General features: G+C 53.1%; 1 protein-coding gene across 1 annotated transcript in view; it reads right to left on the bottom strand.

The window, feature by feature from the left end:
- Window positions 1-9,600: 9,600 nt before the first annotated feature.
- Window positions 9,601-15,498, bottom strand: part of LOC113405363 (SH2 domain-containing adapter protein B-like) — a 133,673-nt gene continuing 127,775 nt past the window's right edge. The window contains exon 6 of the mRNA XM_026646522.2: window positions 9,601-9,912. Within this exon, the coding sequence (XP_026502307.1) occupies window positions 9,729-9,912 (184 nt within the window). The 3' untranslated portion in view covers window positions 9,601-9,728. The remainder of the gene's footprint in view (window positions 9,913-15,498) is intronic.

The raw sequence follows: 15,498 nt of genomic DNA on the forward strand, positions 1-15,498 counted from the left end.
ACAGCAAGCTCCATGGGAGGGCAGGAGACCCTGACAGAGCGGTGTGGACTTGTTCCTGGCCAGAACAGCAGCAGATGCTTTAATAACTCCTATGCCAGTGAGTCATTGTTGGGAATGCCTTGGGTGTGGGTGTCAGCTGTTGTCCACCTGGGCGCGTGGCTTGTGATTGTGGCTGGTTGTTTCCCCATGATAGGAACAGCTGACAAATGCTTCAGTCCTAATTCCTGCCCACCTAGGTGTTCTAGCCGCTAGGGCTGCCCGAGCGTATCCCAGGAGAAACGTGACCTTTATATTTTGGGTCAGTAACTGATAATGCTGGGGTTTAGAAATCGATCCTGGAGTAGAAGTCAGTATACACAAAATCACCGACCAACACCCCCAGCAACTGGATTAACTTCCAACCCATGAGCTGCGAGGCACATCAGCTGTTGGCCACATCAGTGCAACTTGGGAAGTGGCTGGGCTGAGCCCCATACCAGGGAGAGCAGCGCTGCGTTCACACCCTGTTTATGGAGAAACTACCCTGGGGGCTGACAACTGGTCCTGAACACAGCCCACCAATGAGCATCCTGCAAATGTGGGCATGGCAGGGGCAGGGGGGCAGATGTGGATATAGGAGAACTGAAGTGTTATGGCCCAGATTCTCAAAGGTATAGGGGCACCTAACTCCCAGGGGGCACATGTGCCTCCCATTTCGTGTGTTCAGGGGAAGGTGACCGAACGGATCCCAATCCACACCCCATCCAGGGAATTTAGACATGGTCCCTTGTAACAAGGAAATACACATTGCAGTGAGTAAGTTTCATTTCCAATCTCCTCGGCTGACTGCAGATGCTGTAAGTCAGTGGTGCTCAAGGAGGGGCCCGGGGCCCCCTGGGGGATGGAAAGCAGGTTTCAGGGGATCTGCCCAAAAAACACCAGACAGCAGGGCTGGTGTTAGACTCACTGGGGCCAAGGGCAGAAAGTTGAACCCCCAAGCAACTTAGGGGGTAGGGCCCCAGGCAATTGTCCTCCTTGCTACCCCCTAATGCCAGCCCTGGCTTTTAATCTACCGGATATGCAGAAAAAGAGTTGTTGTGGCACAAGTGGGCAGTGGAGTTTTGATAGCATAGGAGGGTCAGAAAGAAAAGTGAAACAAGTACAGATTAAACACAGGAAATAGAATTTCACATCATGAATAGTAGTTGTTTATGGTAACATTCATTACAGCCCTGCACTGGGTCCCTCGGGTGTGAATCAAGGAGAACATTCCATGGGCAGACTAGGCCTTAATAAAATGTGGTGGTTGGTCAGTTGTTTTAATAGACTTTAAAGCCAGAAGGGACCATTGTGATCATCTGTCTGACCTCCTGTATAGCAAAGGCCAGGAACCCCACTCAGGGATTCCTGCGTCCGGTCCAGAACGTCTGGTTGTGCTACAGCTGATCCCTTAGAAAGAAATAATCAATTGAGTTCAAATGATGGCTCTTCCACTGACTACTTCCTTTCCCTCTTACAAATCTGCCCCCATGTGCATTCTCCTTTGCTCTTTCATCTCCCCCCCCCCCAAACTCATTGCAAACCTTCCTTTTAAAAAGACCACCGCCCCCGGCCCCCCCCCCCCTCCTTCTAGCCAGTGTCCAGCCCTGCGTGCTCACATTTCACATGCTTCGGGAAGGCTCCCAGCTGAAAAGCAGGTGCACTAAGGAGGGGTGTTTCCCCACACCCAGAGCAGTGAGTGTGCCAGCTCTGGGTGTACCAGCCGCAGGGCTCACAGAGCGCGGGTGCTAAAGATCTCCAGCGCAGGGTAGATTTCACAGCCATTTCCAGGGTGAATCAGCCTGCAAAGGGCAGTTGAAACAAACGTTGCTCAGGATCATCACATATTACTACCCGGACCTCTCCCCTTCTCTGCAGGTGTGGCAGGCCCGCTCCACGGCTGATCTGCTAGAGGATGCGCCCGCTACAGACTCCAGGGCACCGCTCCACCGGGGCAAGACAGGTCCGTGCTGTGCCCACACCGTACAGCATGGGGGTGTGTGGTTTCAGGCACTTTTGCCTTCCCCCAGTTCTGAGGCTCCCCCAGGTTTCCCCACACCAGGAGATACCTGAGCCTTTGGGATTCAGACAGCATTAACCGCTAACCCCCCATCCTTTTCCACAGCCCACGCCAGCATCTCATGAGGGGGTTACCTCGTTGCAGGTTAGTGCAGTAGAGGCAACGCTGGTACAATGTAGGCTCCTAACGACAGGTGTGTGTCCTTTAAAATACAAACCGTGCAGGACAGCGTGAGCTCGGTGGCTGTATTGGCGTGGGAGGGACGGACAGAGCTAGGTTGGCTCCAATTCAGGCCGGAGGAAGTTTTTTTCCATTAAAAGGTGGTTTTCTGGGTCAAAAAAAGTTTAATCAAAAATGAAAGTTTGTATTTTTTAAAAAATAATTTGCAGGAACGAATTTCTAATAAAGTCAAAATGTTTCATTTTTTAAAGAGGAGAATTTGCACTTCCTCTCCGATTTTTTACTGTCCTCTCTTTCATCCTTACTAGAAAAAGCCTCCCCCCTACTTCACCAATGGAAAAAAAGAATGGGTTAAAATCGCACTTTTTTAGTGGAAAACAAAAAAGCAAGTGGGCGGGGGAGGGGGGAATGAACAATTTTGAATGAAAACAAAACTCGTAATAGTTCTGAAAACGTTCCCACCTCCCGCTTCCCAAACAACGGTTAGCCAGCCTTCCTTTCTCTGGGTCAGTTACAGACAGTGCATGATCGCTGTGGTCCTGGTTGGCCTTGAATCTCTGAAGTGCTGATCGGGGGAGCTGCATCTTCCTAGCCCCTGGGGAGCAGCGTGGGGGGTGCGTTATACCTGCCGCCCAGAGGAGAGGCGTCATGCTCAGAATCCCCAGCCCTTGGACTAGTCCTGGACCGGGAGGAGAATCCCCTGCCAGGGTGCCAGCTGGCAAACCCGCAGCGTGTCTGCCAGTCACCGATGGCCAAAGGACCGTGCACTTCCTCCAGCTCCACCCCCGACCACCATTGCTGGGCTGATCCGCAGTGCAGGGCCCACCTGTCACTGAGCAGGGGCAGCCCCATGGCCAAAGCAGAAGGGCGCGATCGCCATGCGGAGAAGGCAAAGACAGGCACACCCAACAGAGGCCAGAGCCAAGCACGCACTGGGGCCCCAGTAACCCATGGTGAAGCCATGGGGGTGAGGCAATGGAATCCCCCCACCCCCGACACAGGGGTTAGTCACATGCCAAGGGGCTGGGAGCTGGTGGCACTGGGTAGCCTCCAGCTGTCCATCACTGGCTGGCTGAGAACTGCCAGCTGCTGGGCACCCCCAGGTGAGATACCAGAGCCCCATTCCCTGCCCTAAGAGCTCCAGGCCGCCTGTGAGAAGCAAAACAGGGGTTGATCCCAGAGACAGGAGGGTAGCGAGGGAAGGTCAGGCACTCTTGTCATGTGCCCAAGGTGACTCCAACGCCCACTGTCCCCTCCAAATCCGATTGGCAGTGACAGCTCTTCCACTCAGCTCCGGGAGCTTGTCTGGGTCCTTCTCCCGCCGTTTGGTAGATGTCTTCTTAAGCCACTAAAATCCCATCCCCATCAAATTGCCTCTGCCCGCCCCATCCGCCAGCTTGGGGGGCACTTTACAGGCCGTTCCTTCTCTCCCTCTCATCGCAGCCAAGTCCCTTCTCCTGATTTACACCCCTGTGCGAGAGAGGATGCTGGGAGTGCGAAGAATGGCCTAATCCGCACTATCGTGTGCTTTAACCAGCCAATGGTGGCCTCTTTTTCTAGTCTCTATCCAGAACACTCCCAGCCCCAGACCAGGCTCCCGACAGCGTATTCACCTCTAGGAAAAAATCGAATTTTAAAAAGCAAAGGTGATATGTTAATTAGTGTTAATTACGGGTGAAATCCTGGCCCCACTGAAGTCAGTGGCAGAACTCCGACGGACTGTAATACTGCCAAGAGTTTACCTCATCACCAAGCCCCATGTCCGGGATTTGATTTAGAACGTGCTAAGAAAGTTACACCCTCTAACCGGACTTGCTGCCGTCTGGCCCACGCGTTCTCCTCTCTGCAGTTCAGACGGTGCAGACAGGGGTGGGCCGTTTCACTTCGAGCCCATTTTCAAGGTGGGTTCTCCTGCGTGAACAGGAAGCAGCAAGGGGTCAATGGCAGCCTCCATGAAGAACCCCTAAGATCTATGTCTAGCTTGGTGGGGCCGCGTCCCTGGCAGCGACATCGGGGCCCACGAAAGGCGCCACTGGCAGCACTGAAGGTGAGAACCCGATTCTCCCCCACTAGAGTCACTGTTTGTGCCTGTGTGCAGCGACGGTCACACACCACCCACTGTGCGCTCCCTTTGCCCAGCTGTGGGCGTCTGATCCAACCCCAGGGAAGTCAATGGAGTGGCCACTGGACCAGTCTCCAAGGCAGTGGGAATCTCTCAGTTCGCCCCCGTGGGCCTGCCGGTTCCTCGCACGGCCCTCCCATAAGCCTTGCCCCTTATTCTGGTGGGAAAGAGAAGTCGGGGTGCCAAAGCCTAGTCTCGGAACTGCTCTCTTTAAAGCACTGCCGAGCTCCCGCAGCCCCAACCACAGTCGCTGGGAGCAGGTGCGCTCAGCACCTCTGAAAGCAGCCACTCGTGGTCTAGATTGGGCAGCCGAAGTCTCAGCCCATTGCTGGAAAGTTGGGCACCAACTCTGCCCATTCAGAACCTGCACCTTCTGGGACTGATTTCAGCAAAGGGGCCACGGCTACGGAGGTTCTTGGCATGGCTGGGTGGAGCCACGGCGAAAGCACCACTTCACGTGACACGGAAAGTCCCGCTAGCCCACCAGATGGCAAGGACCTGCCTGAGTTCAGACTGAAATGAAGAAGAAGAAGAAGAAGAATAAACAGGTAGGAATATTAATGGGCTGAATTCAATGCAGTTTCTTTTCTTCATATTAATACCCAGCTTCAGCACTTCATTCTGCTTTTGGTTCCTATCTACCCTTTTGCCCCAGAGGTATTTGATCATCATTGATTTTCATTTTAATACGCTGCAAACTAGGGCAAATGCTGCACAATGTGGAAAAATCCTTCAGCAGCAGCAGATAGTCCAAGTTCTACAACCACAACCATCAGCTGCACCACAACGGTGCGGAGTTCAATCACTTTTACCCTACTGCTTTATGCATCGGAGAGTAACAGTGCCCAAGGGCAAGAACACAGGGAAGAGAGAAGAGTGGGTCTCCCAGCCAAACATATACTTACAGGGCATGGGTCTCCTTGCCCGTACACCACGGGGTTAAAGTGGTGCCTTGTGGCATTGAAATGATGCCCTAGACTGTGGTCCCCAAACTGTAGGGCACACCCTCCTGGGACGGCACGGAGGAATGTTGGAGGGGCGCACGGCAGGGGCTGGGCCAGCCCCCATGTGGGGCAAGGAGGGAGCCCCCACCTGCCCCGCTTTGACCCCAGTTGCAGCTCCACTCTGCCCCCTGGCTCCACCCTCATTCCCTCTCCACCTCTAGCCCCAGCTCCTCCCTCCCCCGCGCAGCTCTGCCATCAGCCCAAGCTCCTTTGCTGAGCCAACTGTGCAGTAATTGGGGGGGGGGCCCATGCACAGGCAGATTCCATTACTGGTAAGGGGGTGGGGGAGCACACCATGAAAAGTTTGGGCACCACTACCCTAGACCTTGTGCTGTACCCTCTGCAGGGGGGGCGGGAATTACTGAAGGTAACTGGCAAGGCAGAATATTGAATAGGGCTGAGATGCCTGGCAGAATGTGGACTAAATAGAATATGGCATAATAATTATTTTCACTGCACGCTGCTGACAAGCCAGCCTTACAAAACCTAAGAAACCCGAATGCAAGTTGCTTTCCAAGAGAATAATAGCTTCAATTGTTAGCTGTTCATGAAAAGCTCAATCCATGCGGACAAAGAGGAAATCTCCACAATTAGAGGAAGAAAAGGGAGAGGTTTCTAATTTTTTAAAATAAACTTTTAATGGGCTTTACAGGCATGATTGCTACTTGTTCTCTCAGCCATAAGCAATATCACAAACTGCAACAGACCACATTTTCACTGTACGTTACAAAGGGTTTTTTTTTTTTTAAACTGGAAAAATATCATACAATCACTTAAATAAACAAAGACAACATTACAGTGCAAACAAACTCCTGCTTTTATTTATGCTGCAGTTACTGAGCAATTTATTTTTTCCAAAGTCTTTTTTGTTTTGTTTTTCCCGTTAGAAAACATTGGTTGGAGAGATGATTTCCTTTCCCAAACTCAGGGCTTGTCTACACCTAGATGCTCCAGGAGCATTTCAGTGCAGCAATACCTCTGCCAACAGGAAGGGCTCTCCCAGCAGTGTAGGTGACCCACCTCTCAGAGCTGGCAGCTAGGTCAACCTAGCACTGCCCCCATGGGGACTCGGTCAGCCTAACCATGCCGCTCTGGGGGGTGGATTATTCACACCCCTGACTGACGTCGTTAAACTGACCTAATTTTCTAAGGTAGCCCAGGCCTCAGTTTGTTTCTCAGAGTTGTACTACGGGCTATACACATGGCTGTAGGGGTTTGATCTGACTGCATTAATCGTGTCGGGCCTGATCCACAGTTCATGGAAACTACTCCCACCCATGTCAATGGCATTTGGATTTGGCCCTTGTACAAAACCCTACTTGACAATTCCTCCCCCTCCACCTCCCCAGCTCATAAAAGCCTGGCTAGGCTCTCCCTTAACTGACTCCTGTTCTTTGCACTTCATCGTGGTGAAGACGTGGGGATCTAAAATGATTATTCCACTGCAAAACCATGGAGAGACAAGTTACAGAATAAAAACAAAACGGACTTGAACATGCGAAACAGGGAAAAGGGCAGCTTGGAAGTTTGGATCGCCAGGGAAGGCTAGGCTAAGGTTATGCCTTGGGGTAGCCCCAAGCCAGGCGTGGTATGTAAGCAGCCCCACCCTCGTGGCAGGGGGACTCAGACACACCCTTCCCAGGGTTCCTCCTTGCTCTGGACAGGGAGGGGAGTTGGGCTACATGGGTCCCAGCGAATTCCTAAGTTACAATCTCTCTCCACTCCCACCTGCCCCAATGTTAAACCGAAAGTGGCTCCCACGTCCCCATAGCTGAGAAGTAACATCTGGGAGATCACTGCCTGCCTGTGTCCTGGGGGAGTCATGGAGGAGCAGATAAACAAGGAACCTGTAAGGTAAGTTTAGCCATTTGTAAAGACCATCACACAACCCCCACTTCAAGGGTAAGGAAACCACGGCCACGCTCCTGCAATGCAGATTCAGCCGGAGCGTTCATGAGCTGACCACGGTATTACACAGAGCTCTCCTTGGTATTAACAACCAGCTCACAAACTTGTTCTAACTAATGCTGGAATTCTCTATACCCAATTCACATCTGGAACAGATAGGGTTAAAAAAAAAAAAAAACAACCACCAGGCCGCGAAATGCTTACTATCAATCTGGAAACATCATTATGGAACATCCTGGAGGTTCTTTTCACATTATACAGTACAATGAAGCAGTATTTTACAGGCATTAGAGTAATGATTATTCCATTACACTTCTCAATCAGCACTTATTTCAAAGCATGTATGAGGGGGAGAGAGTTGGAAAGAAAGGTGAATTAAATAACAGACATTTTCACAGCCTTACTGCAGTCTGTAAAGTCTGTAAACTGCAAGTAACCAAATCTCTGCTCCAGTCACTGACGTATAAATACACAGTGTTCTAGACAGCAAGGTGATGACAGACCCGGATCGGGACTACCTGGCTACTGGATTTCACCAGTTCCAGCATTCACGTGCAAACACAGTTTGTCAGTTATCCTTTTCAGCAGGCGTACAAAGAGCGTGCCAGCCATCTCTTGAGTTGGGGAGGCCGCTGCATTTGTACTGTGGAGGTAGTACAGCTTCTCCAGCTGACAGTAATGAGATACAGCTACACACAGATCGGCTATGACAGAGTTGCTTGTGATGGCAGAGGTCGGGGCCCGACAGCCCTTGGGCTCACTTCTACCTTATGTCCCTAAAGCTCATGCTTCACGGCTTCAGCTGGCCATCTGCAGCAGTCAGGAAGGGATCTCCTTCCTCTGAAGCATCAGGGATGGCCATGGCTGGAGATGGGACGTTGGGCGGGGTGGACCAGGCTTGGAGGTGGCATCGAGCAGTCTCTCTCTCAGGAGCCCAGCTGGCTGGTTCTTGCCCATGTGCTCAGGGTCTAACTGATTGCCATGTGGGGGCTCGGGCAGGAATTTCCCCCAGGTCAGATTGTCCGTGACCTTGGGGGGGTTTCACCTTCCTCTGCAGCGTGTGGGTGGGGGTCACTTGCCAGGCTTGTTTGGGTCTCTCTCACTTAATTATTTCCCTGCCATTACATGGGCCTCAGGAACTGGTGCCCCTTGGTCCCGCCTGCTCTGTGCCTGCAGCACGTGATAGTCTCGTTTCCGGGGGGCTGCAAGACCCTGGTCTCATTTCCATCTCTGGGTTTAGTGTGTGGCTGGCCTGTGATGTGCAGGAACTCAGACGGGATGATCTGGTGGTCGCTTCTGGCCCTAAATTCCAGTATCCTAAACTCTGGATATTCTGTTGGGGGAGGAAATGCCACTGACCGTAGTAGTTCCATATGCAGGAGCACCAGGCTCTTCGCATGCAAGTTTCAAGAATTCCCCGTAACACGCAGTGCCACAGAGCCATGTTTTCCTACACACTGTACGTCTCTCTTGGAGAGCTGGAAAACCCATCCATCACATGCTCTTCCATGCCAGAGGTGGAAAGCATCTTGGATGCCGTTGGTCAGTTGCCCCAGTGGGACTATTATTTGCCCAGATAAAATGAGCACAAGAAGCGTGGCCTCTGCCTGCCTTTTGAGGTCTGAAACCCAGCCTGTTGTCACATTCAGATGACGTACTGCCACTGCTGACATATCAGCGCCCGCTGCACTGGCACAGCGGACAATGAGAATCAACTGCCTGCCTTGATCTAGGAATGACACTTGCAAAATGAACGCAGTAACCCTCCGAGATTTATTAATGTACCAAAAAATGATAAAAATATATATATTAAACCACTATTTTAATTACATACCCTATTCATAAATAATCAAACACATGTTGCTATTGTAAAATTACTCATTAAGATCTCCTAGTCACACTGTGCGAGACAAAAGACTTGTGTTTGGATCATCCTGACAAACTGTGCGTGAAGAGACACACTAACACGGGGTGAGTGGGCAGAGCTGCGAGGACTCGCACGTTAAGCCGATCATGTGCCGATTTCTCCTTGAGCCCTGAAAGAATCTGCATCCATTTCAGTGTCTGTTAGGACAGCATGTCACCGGTGGAAGATTTTTTGATCTTTCACTCTCCTGACTTAATACCTGTGTATGAACAAATATCCTTGGAGTTTCCTGACTGAAGGGAGATGTTGGCTTTATTTACCCTTGACGGCAGTTCTTTGGATTTGGAAACATTTTTTCATTCACAGAAATATCCCCCAGGAAGGTTCTCTGTTCTCATCACATGGAAACAGAAACACAGTAGTGCAAGAGTACCATACACACAGGACTGTCTAACAGTTTCCAGACAGCCAGCACACATCAGAAATGAAAGGCAGGACATCTCCATTTCAACCTCGAGTTTCTGAGTTCTGGTCATCGATGCAGCATGAATTCCTGCTTCTTTGCTTGCCCGTCCCCTCCCATCCACAGGAAGGAGTGAGAGTGGAGTGTTATAGGGTCCGGACAGCTACAGGGTAAAGCAGGGACAAGTGTTCTGCGCCCTTGATGGGCAGTTTTTTGGTGGTATAGTAGTGGATGACTTCTGGGACGCTGTCAAACGGGGGGCTGTTCTGACCCAGGATGTATTTCTCTTTGGTTTTTGTCAGTTTCATGTGCATAAAACCTTGACTGCTCCTGTGAAGGAAGCAAAGGAGAGGGTGTTAGTACCTGCACAACCCGCCCGGACACAGTTAAGAGGTCAGCATCAAAATGCAGCTCCTCTTTGGTGGCCACATGCCACTGCTGCGTAAGAACCGCGAGACGGTCCACCAGCACAGAACGCTCAGACCAGACTTTTGTCTGCAGCGTGCGAGGTCTTCCCTGCATCAGCACAGACAGCCGGTCCATGCCAATGGGGAGCCCTGGCTCTGTGCGGACGCTAGCCCCCATGGAGCAGTGCCCGGCAGGCCCCAGAGAGAACGGGCCCTTTCAATGGCTTTGAGCCTTCGTTCCCAGAAACTTCTGGGGTTTCAGCCCTTTCCTTCCCCAGGGCGCTGGTCTGGTCCGGAGCTGCACTAGGGGCGGGGCAGCCTGAGAACGGCTGGTGGCCCCTTCCAGGACAGCTAAGCATCGCCAGCTCCCTGCTGCGGCTAGCTAGGGACTCGGGCCGGGAAAAGCCAAGGGCCCGGGCCTGGAGATGTGACACATTTCAGCCTTTTAAATGAACGTGAGGCCCTGCTCTGTCAGCCCCTGCAAGAGGCTGAACTCTCCCCGGGGTGGCCTGGGGGTCTCAGGTGCTGCAGAGGAGTCAGGCTGCAGCTTTCCGGCTCCTAACCCCAGGCAGCCCCCACCCCCACCAGCAGGTAACAGGCACCTGTGCAAAACCCCTTCCGAGAGGGATCCAGCAACATCCTTCGAATCAGCAGGCGGCTGGATTCCTGCTGCCGAGGGCCCCGAGCCCCGCAGAGTCCAACCCTCAGAGCACCGGCACAGGGACTTCTGCAGACGGAGCAAGCCCCTCCTCTCCCGAGCCCGGCCGAACCCTCCCAGCACAGCAGGGCCCCGCCTTTCCCTGGGCCTTGACAAGGACAGAGGCATGTTACGGGCTGGATTGGGGCTTTCTGGCCACAGCCCTGCGCAGGGGGTGGCATGGGGCCACCCTGCCCCACCAGGTGACTGTGTCTCCGGCAGCGAATGCGGCAATGGGGGTAGAACAAGGAGCCAGAATTCTGCCAGTGCAGCTCCTTGGGCATGGTTGGGGGATGGGAACAGCACCCCCACTCGTGTGCCAGCCAGGCTGGGGTGGTGCCAGCATGGCCCTGCCTCTCCTGGCCCTCTCGTCACTGCTGGCTCCTGGGAGGGGCTAGCGAGCAGGAGTGAGTTCTGGTGAGATGTCCACATGGCAGCAGTGCAAGAGAAGGGGGCTTCTCGCGTGCCCCCGCACTCCTGCCCAAAGCCATCTTGGCACCCGGCCCTGAGCGAGCCCAAGGACTGCAGGGATTTGCTTTGAAGGTGCCGTATAAAGTGTTTTCTGGCCCTGGCTCCCTGCTCGGGTGCCCAGTTGTATCGATTAGCCTTAATTCCCCCTTCCTGAAGGGTTGGGCACAGTGGGGAGGAGGAATCGAACTGCAATGCCCCCTCTGGCCAGTAGCGAGGGGGGCACATCTCAGAGCTGCCCTGGCACTAGTCTGCCTGGCGCATTGTCCCAGAAGGGCAGGAGTTGTCTAACTGCACCGGATACAGTGGCGGTATGTAGCGAGCAGCGCCCCTCGTTTCCACGGGCATCAAACGACAGGCAAATGCAATGACGCGTAGGCTGTCCATGCCAGAGGCAAGTCAGTTACACGGCAACTGTGCGAGCTACTAAGCATCAAGAGCAGCCTCCAATCCACCCGCCTGGCCATGGGTGTGGAGCAGAACTGCAGCGCTGGGGACAGAAAACCTGGAGAAGTCACCCCTGTTCTGCTTTGCTGCCCGGGCGGGGCAGGGACACAGGCCTCAGCACCCGGCACACAGGGCAGCAGCTGCCAACACCACCCGTGGGCTCCAGTACTGGGAACACCGCACTGCACACGCCCACTCAGCGCAGCTTGTATCCCTGCGGGGACGACACAAAACCAACAGGCACTGGCTGCTGGACGTGGTGCAAAAGGAAACAAGTTGTAGCATGGCTAGCACTGCTTCCTTAGGTCCATCTTTCCGCCGCGGTTTCCACCAGGATGCAGCATTACTTTATGAATAGGATCAACATTTAATTTTTAGCCCCAAAAACCCCAAGTCACCCTTCTGTGAAAACGGTGTTTGGAAAAGCTCCCTCTTTCCATGTGCTAGAAACAACATCTCCTAGGGAAGAGACAAAAGCTCGGCTTTTCCAGATTTGTTGATGAAATGACCCTTCTCCGCTGAGCAGAAATCACCACAGGCCTTGTAATTACAGCTCTGCAAGCTTAAAATCTTGATTTCAATTTTTTTACAGGAATGATTCTCTTTTGAAAGCTCTCTAAATGATTTCCTGCAAGCCAAGGGTGACATCTCTAAATACGTTCTTATGAGGAGATATATTGTCCCCTTCCCTTCAGCTTATTGTCTGTTTCCTTTGCTGGTAAATGGCTTACGAGTCTGCCATTAAATTAGCAGGATCAGAGAAATAGGTGCATATGAATTTAAAGAATCTGGCCCGAACTGAGGCTGTTAAATGTCTTCAGGTCTATTGCTCAGGCAATAGGAGTGGAGTCATGTGCTACTTTTGAAAGAGGAGTTAACATTCTTCATGTTCCCAGCAGAATGCTAAATACTATCAAGTCACCCCAGAACAGTTAGTGTTCTCAAAGCAACCAGCTGCCCCCATTCACAAGACAATTCGCTTCTGCACTAGGACAGCACATTACCGCATTTTCAAAACCCCAGGCTGGGACACTTCTGGCGGACGTGTTTGAGGTTAGCAGGGTACTCCTAAGACAGCCAATAGCTGTTCTCTTTCCCAGCTTGCTGGTGTCTGCAGCGGGCACCTGGCTCACAGTGACGTGGCTAGACTGCTCGGAGTGAAGGGGACGCACTGAACGAGCGTCCTGAACATTCGCTCAGAGCAAAGGAACAGCCTGACAGCCACACTCCTTTCCCCTCCACGCCCTGCCCAGCGCACCCAGCGCTCACTCCATGGGCAAGTGCTATGCCACACAGCAATGCACAGGGTATAAGGCAGATAAAGAGGTGGAGATCTCGCCACACCCACCCCACAGGAGAGGGAACAGTGGGGAAGCGCTGTCCTCTCTCCCCATTTTCTTGGCATTTCCTCTCGAATAACCACTGTCATTCTAACCGACCCAACGCTGCGACTGGTGAAACAAAGCCAGGTCCTTTCAGAGCACCCCAGAGATGTGAGACGCTGAGGCTGCACTGAACAAGCCGGCTAGGTCAGATCTCAGGGGGCAATTCACTGCCCGGCTCCAAGCACCCAGCCACGCATTCGGTGTGATGGAGCCTGCTCCGCCCACCACAGCCTGTTCTCCGGTGCGCGCACACTCTTCTCCGTGTCCTGCTCCAGCAGCACGAGCCTGCCCGAGCCAGTTCAGCCCAGGGGCCAGAAAGTCCCAAGGGGAGCGTAATGAAACCAAGGAGCTCAATGGAGCTGGCTAATTAGCAGCACTAGCCTCCATTAAAACGGAACCTGCACACTCCCCTCAGCGGCGCCGCACCCAGCGATGGGAAGGCAATGGCCCTGCAGATCCATTCAGGGCGGGTGATGCTGCGCTGGGGGCAGCGCGGGGACCTCTGCAGGTCGAGGGGCTGGTGTCCCTGGCGGACTGGAGATGGGGGTTATGCCATTGGATACTGTGGCAGGAGCAGAGCTGGGAAAGCCTTAAAAGCCAGAACAAAGACTGGGTGAGGCAGTGAGCTAATGGAGGGCTTCGAAGAGGAGCTGATGTGGTCAGAGCACCCCTAAGAGCGGCACTTAAAGTGGAGCGGAGAGGGGGGCCTGCCATGGCAGAGGGGGCATGAACCGGCCAGCAGTAAATCCAAGCTGGAAATGAGAAGAAGGTGTCTAACCACCAGAGCGGCGAAGCTCCGGAAGGGTGAGGGGCAGACAACCTGCCTAGCTTTGAGATAGAGCTGGATACGTTTGTTGTGGGGAGTATAGGAGGGGCTGCCTGCGATAGCAGGGATTGGACCCGATGACCCAGGAGATCTTGTCCTATGTCCCTACGGAGTCGGTGGGAGATGGGGAGACCCCGGATGCGTGTGAACTCTGGGCATCGGGGAGAGGCCGCAGCTGTGGGTTTGAGTTGTGTGGGGCGAGGGAGGAGGAGACAGGCCCCAGCCTGTGCGTGTACGTGGCAGGGTGGCTCTGGAAGAGGGCAGAGAACAGAAAGGGCTGGGCCTAGCACACAGGACGGGGTGTTGGCCAAGTGGCCATGCAATAGCCACAGGGGTCAGGGAATACAGGACTCAGATTGACAACGTCCCTTGCTGTTTCCCCTTCCCCTCCTGAGCAGGGCCTCAGCGCAGCACAGTGGGGTCCCAGGGCACAGGCTGCCCCCCGGCTGACAGCCTGGCAGGTGGAGAGTCCGGCAATGAACCGCTTTTCCTCCTGCTCCGGTGTCACTGTGCGAAAGGAGGCAGGAGTGCGGATGAACTGCTGAGTGTGCAGCCGCTCCAAAGGAGCAGGCCCCCAAGCAGCCCCTCGCTGCACCTGTGCTTAAGGCCCAGCCTGACCCCAAAGACAACGGTCAATGAAGGACCACATCTGCTTTGGGCTCATTGCTTCTGGCCGTGGTGCATACAGGAATGTAACCCTCACCCCAATCTGCTCCTGCCAACATCCCCCAGCCCAGCTGGAGGGGCGAGGGCCACTCACGCCAGGAACCAGAGAACATGACCCTAGGGCTTGGAGAATCCTGCTACAGCCGGACATCACGACCCCTCTGCTGATTTTTCATGATTGTTACATTTCCTGCCAACTACAGCCCAGCCGGTCAGACCAGGCCTGGACCAGCTGGGCCTGGCTGGCTGGGGAACGGGACAGAAGGCTGGGAGAGGGCTACCAGGCAGACAGCAGCAGAGGTGAGCTGTGCCCACTAGCCATGGTGTTAGAATGCTGGTCAGAAAGCAGCTAACGCTTTGGAGAGATTTACTTCTGACTGGCACCTGCTGCCAATCTTTTGTTTGGAAGGAGACCAATTGCGGTGTAATTGTGAGATTCTCCAGTACCACCCTACATACCAAAGACCCTCAGTGGAGGGCAAGGTCAGATTTCTGCAGCTGTTTTTTCCCTTGATTACAAACCCACGGAAATAAACCTTCTGTTAAGAGCACTGTAATGCCACCATCGGTTTACAGCAACGCTAAAGAAGCCAGGAACAGCAGCCCTGTTTCTCCAAAAGAGCAGAGCGCTTAGGTCATTTTCTGCTTCTTTGATCCAACCAGCTGAAGGAGCAAGCCATAAATACACAGCCCTCCCAGCGGGTGACTTGCCTAATTAATGCACCAAAGCTTTCAAATAATACAGAACACCATTCATACCTATGCTAACCCTGTTCATTAGCATAACAAAAAGCAATTTCTGATCTAGAGGATTATTAAATACTATTGCCTAGACAGACCCTAATAATAGGAACGGTCCCCTCCTAATAATCAGGGTATTTAATAATACATTACACATCTTCGCAGCTGCCGGTGCACATCGCCTGCAGAAAGTATGCCTGCCCTATACCTCTTCCTTTCAGCTGTAATTGCTTAATGCATATTTCATGAAGAATGCAGAGTAACTGTTATGTTAAATCA

This window comes from Terrapene carolina, unplaced genomic scaffold (assembly GCF_002925995.2).
Source record: "Terrapene carolina triunguis isolate 2854851 unplaced genomic scaffold, T_m_triunguis-2.0 Scaffold35098, whole genome shotgun sequence".
Lineage (NCBI taxonomy): Eukaryota > Metazoa > Chordata > Testudines > Emydidae > Terrapene > Terrapene triunguis.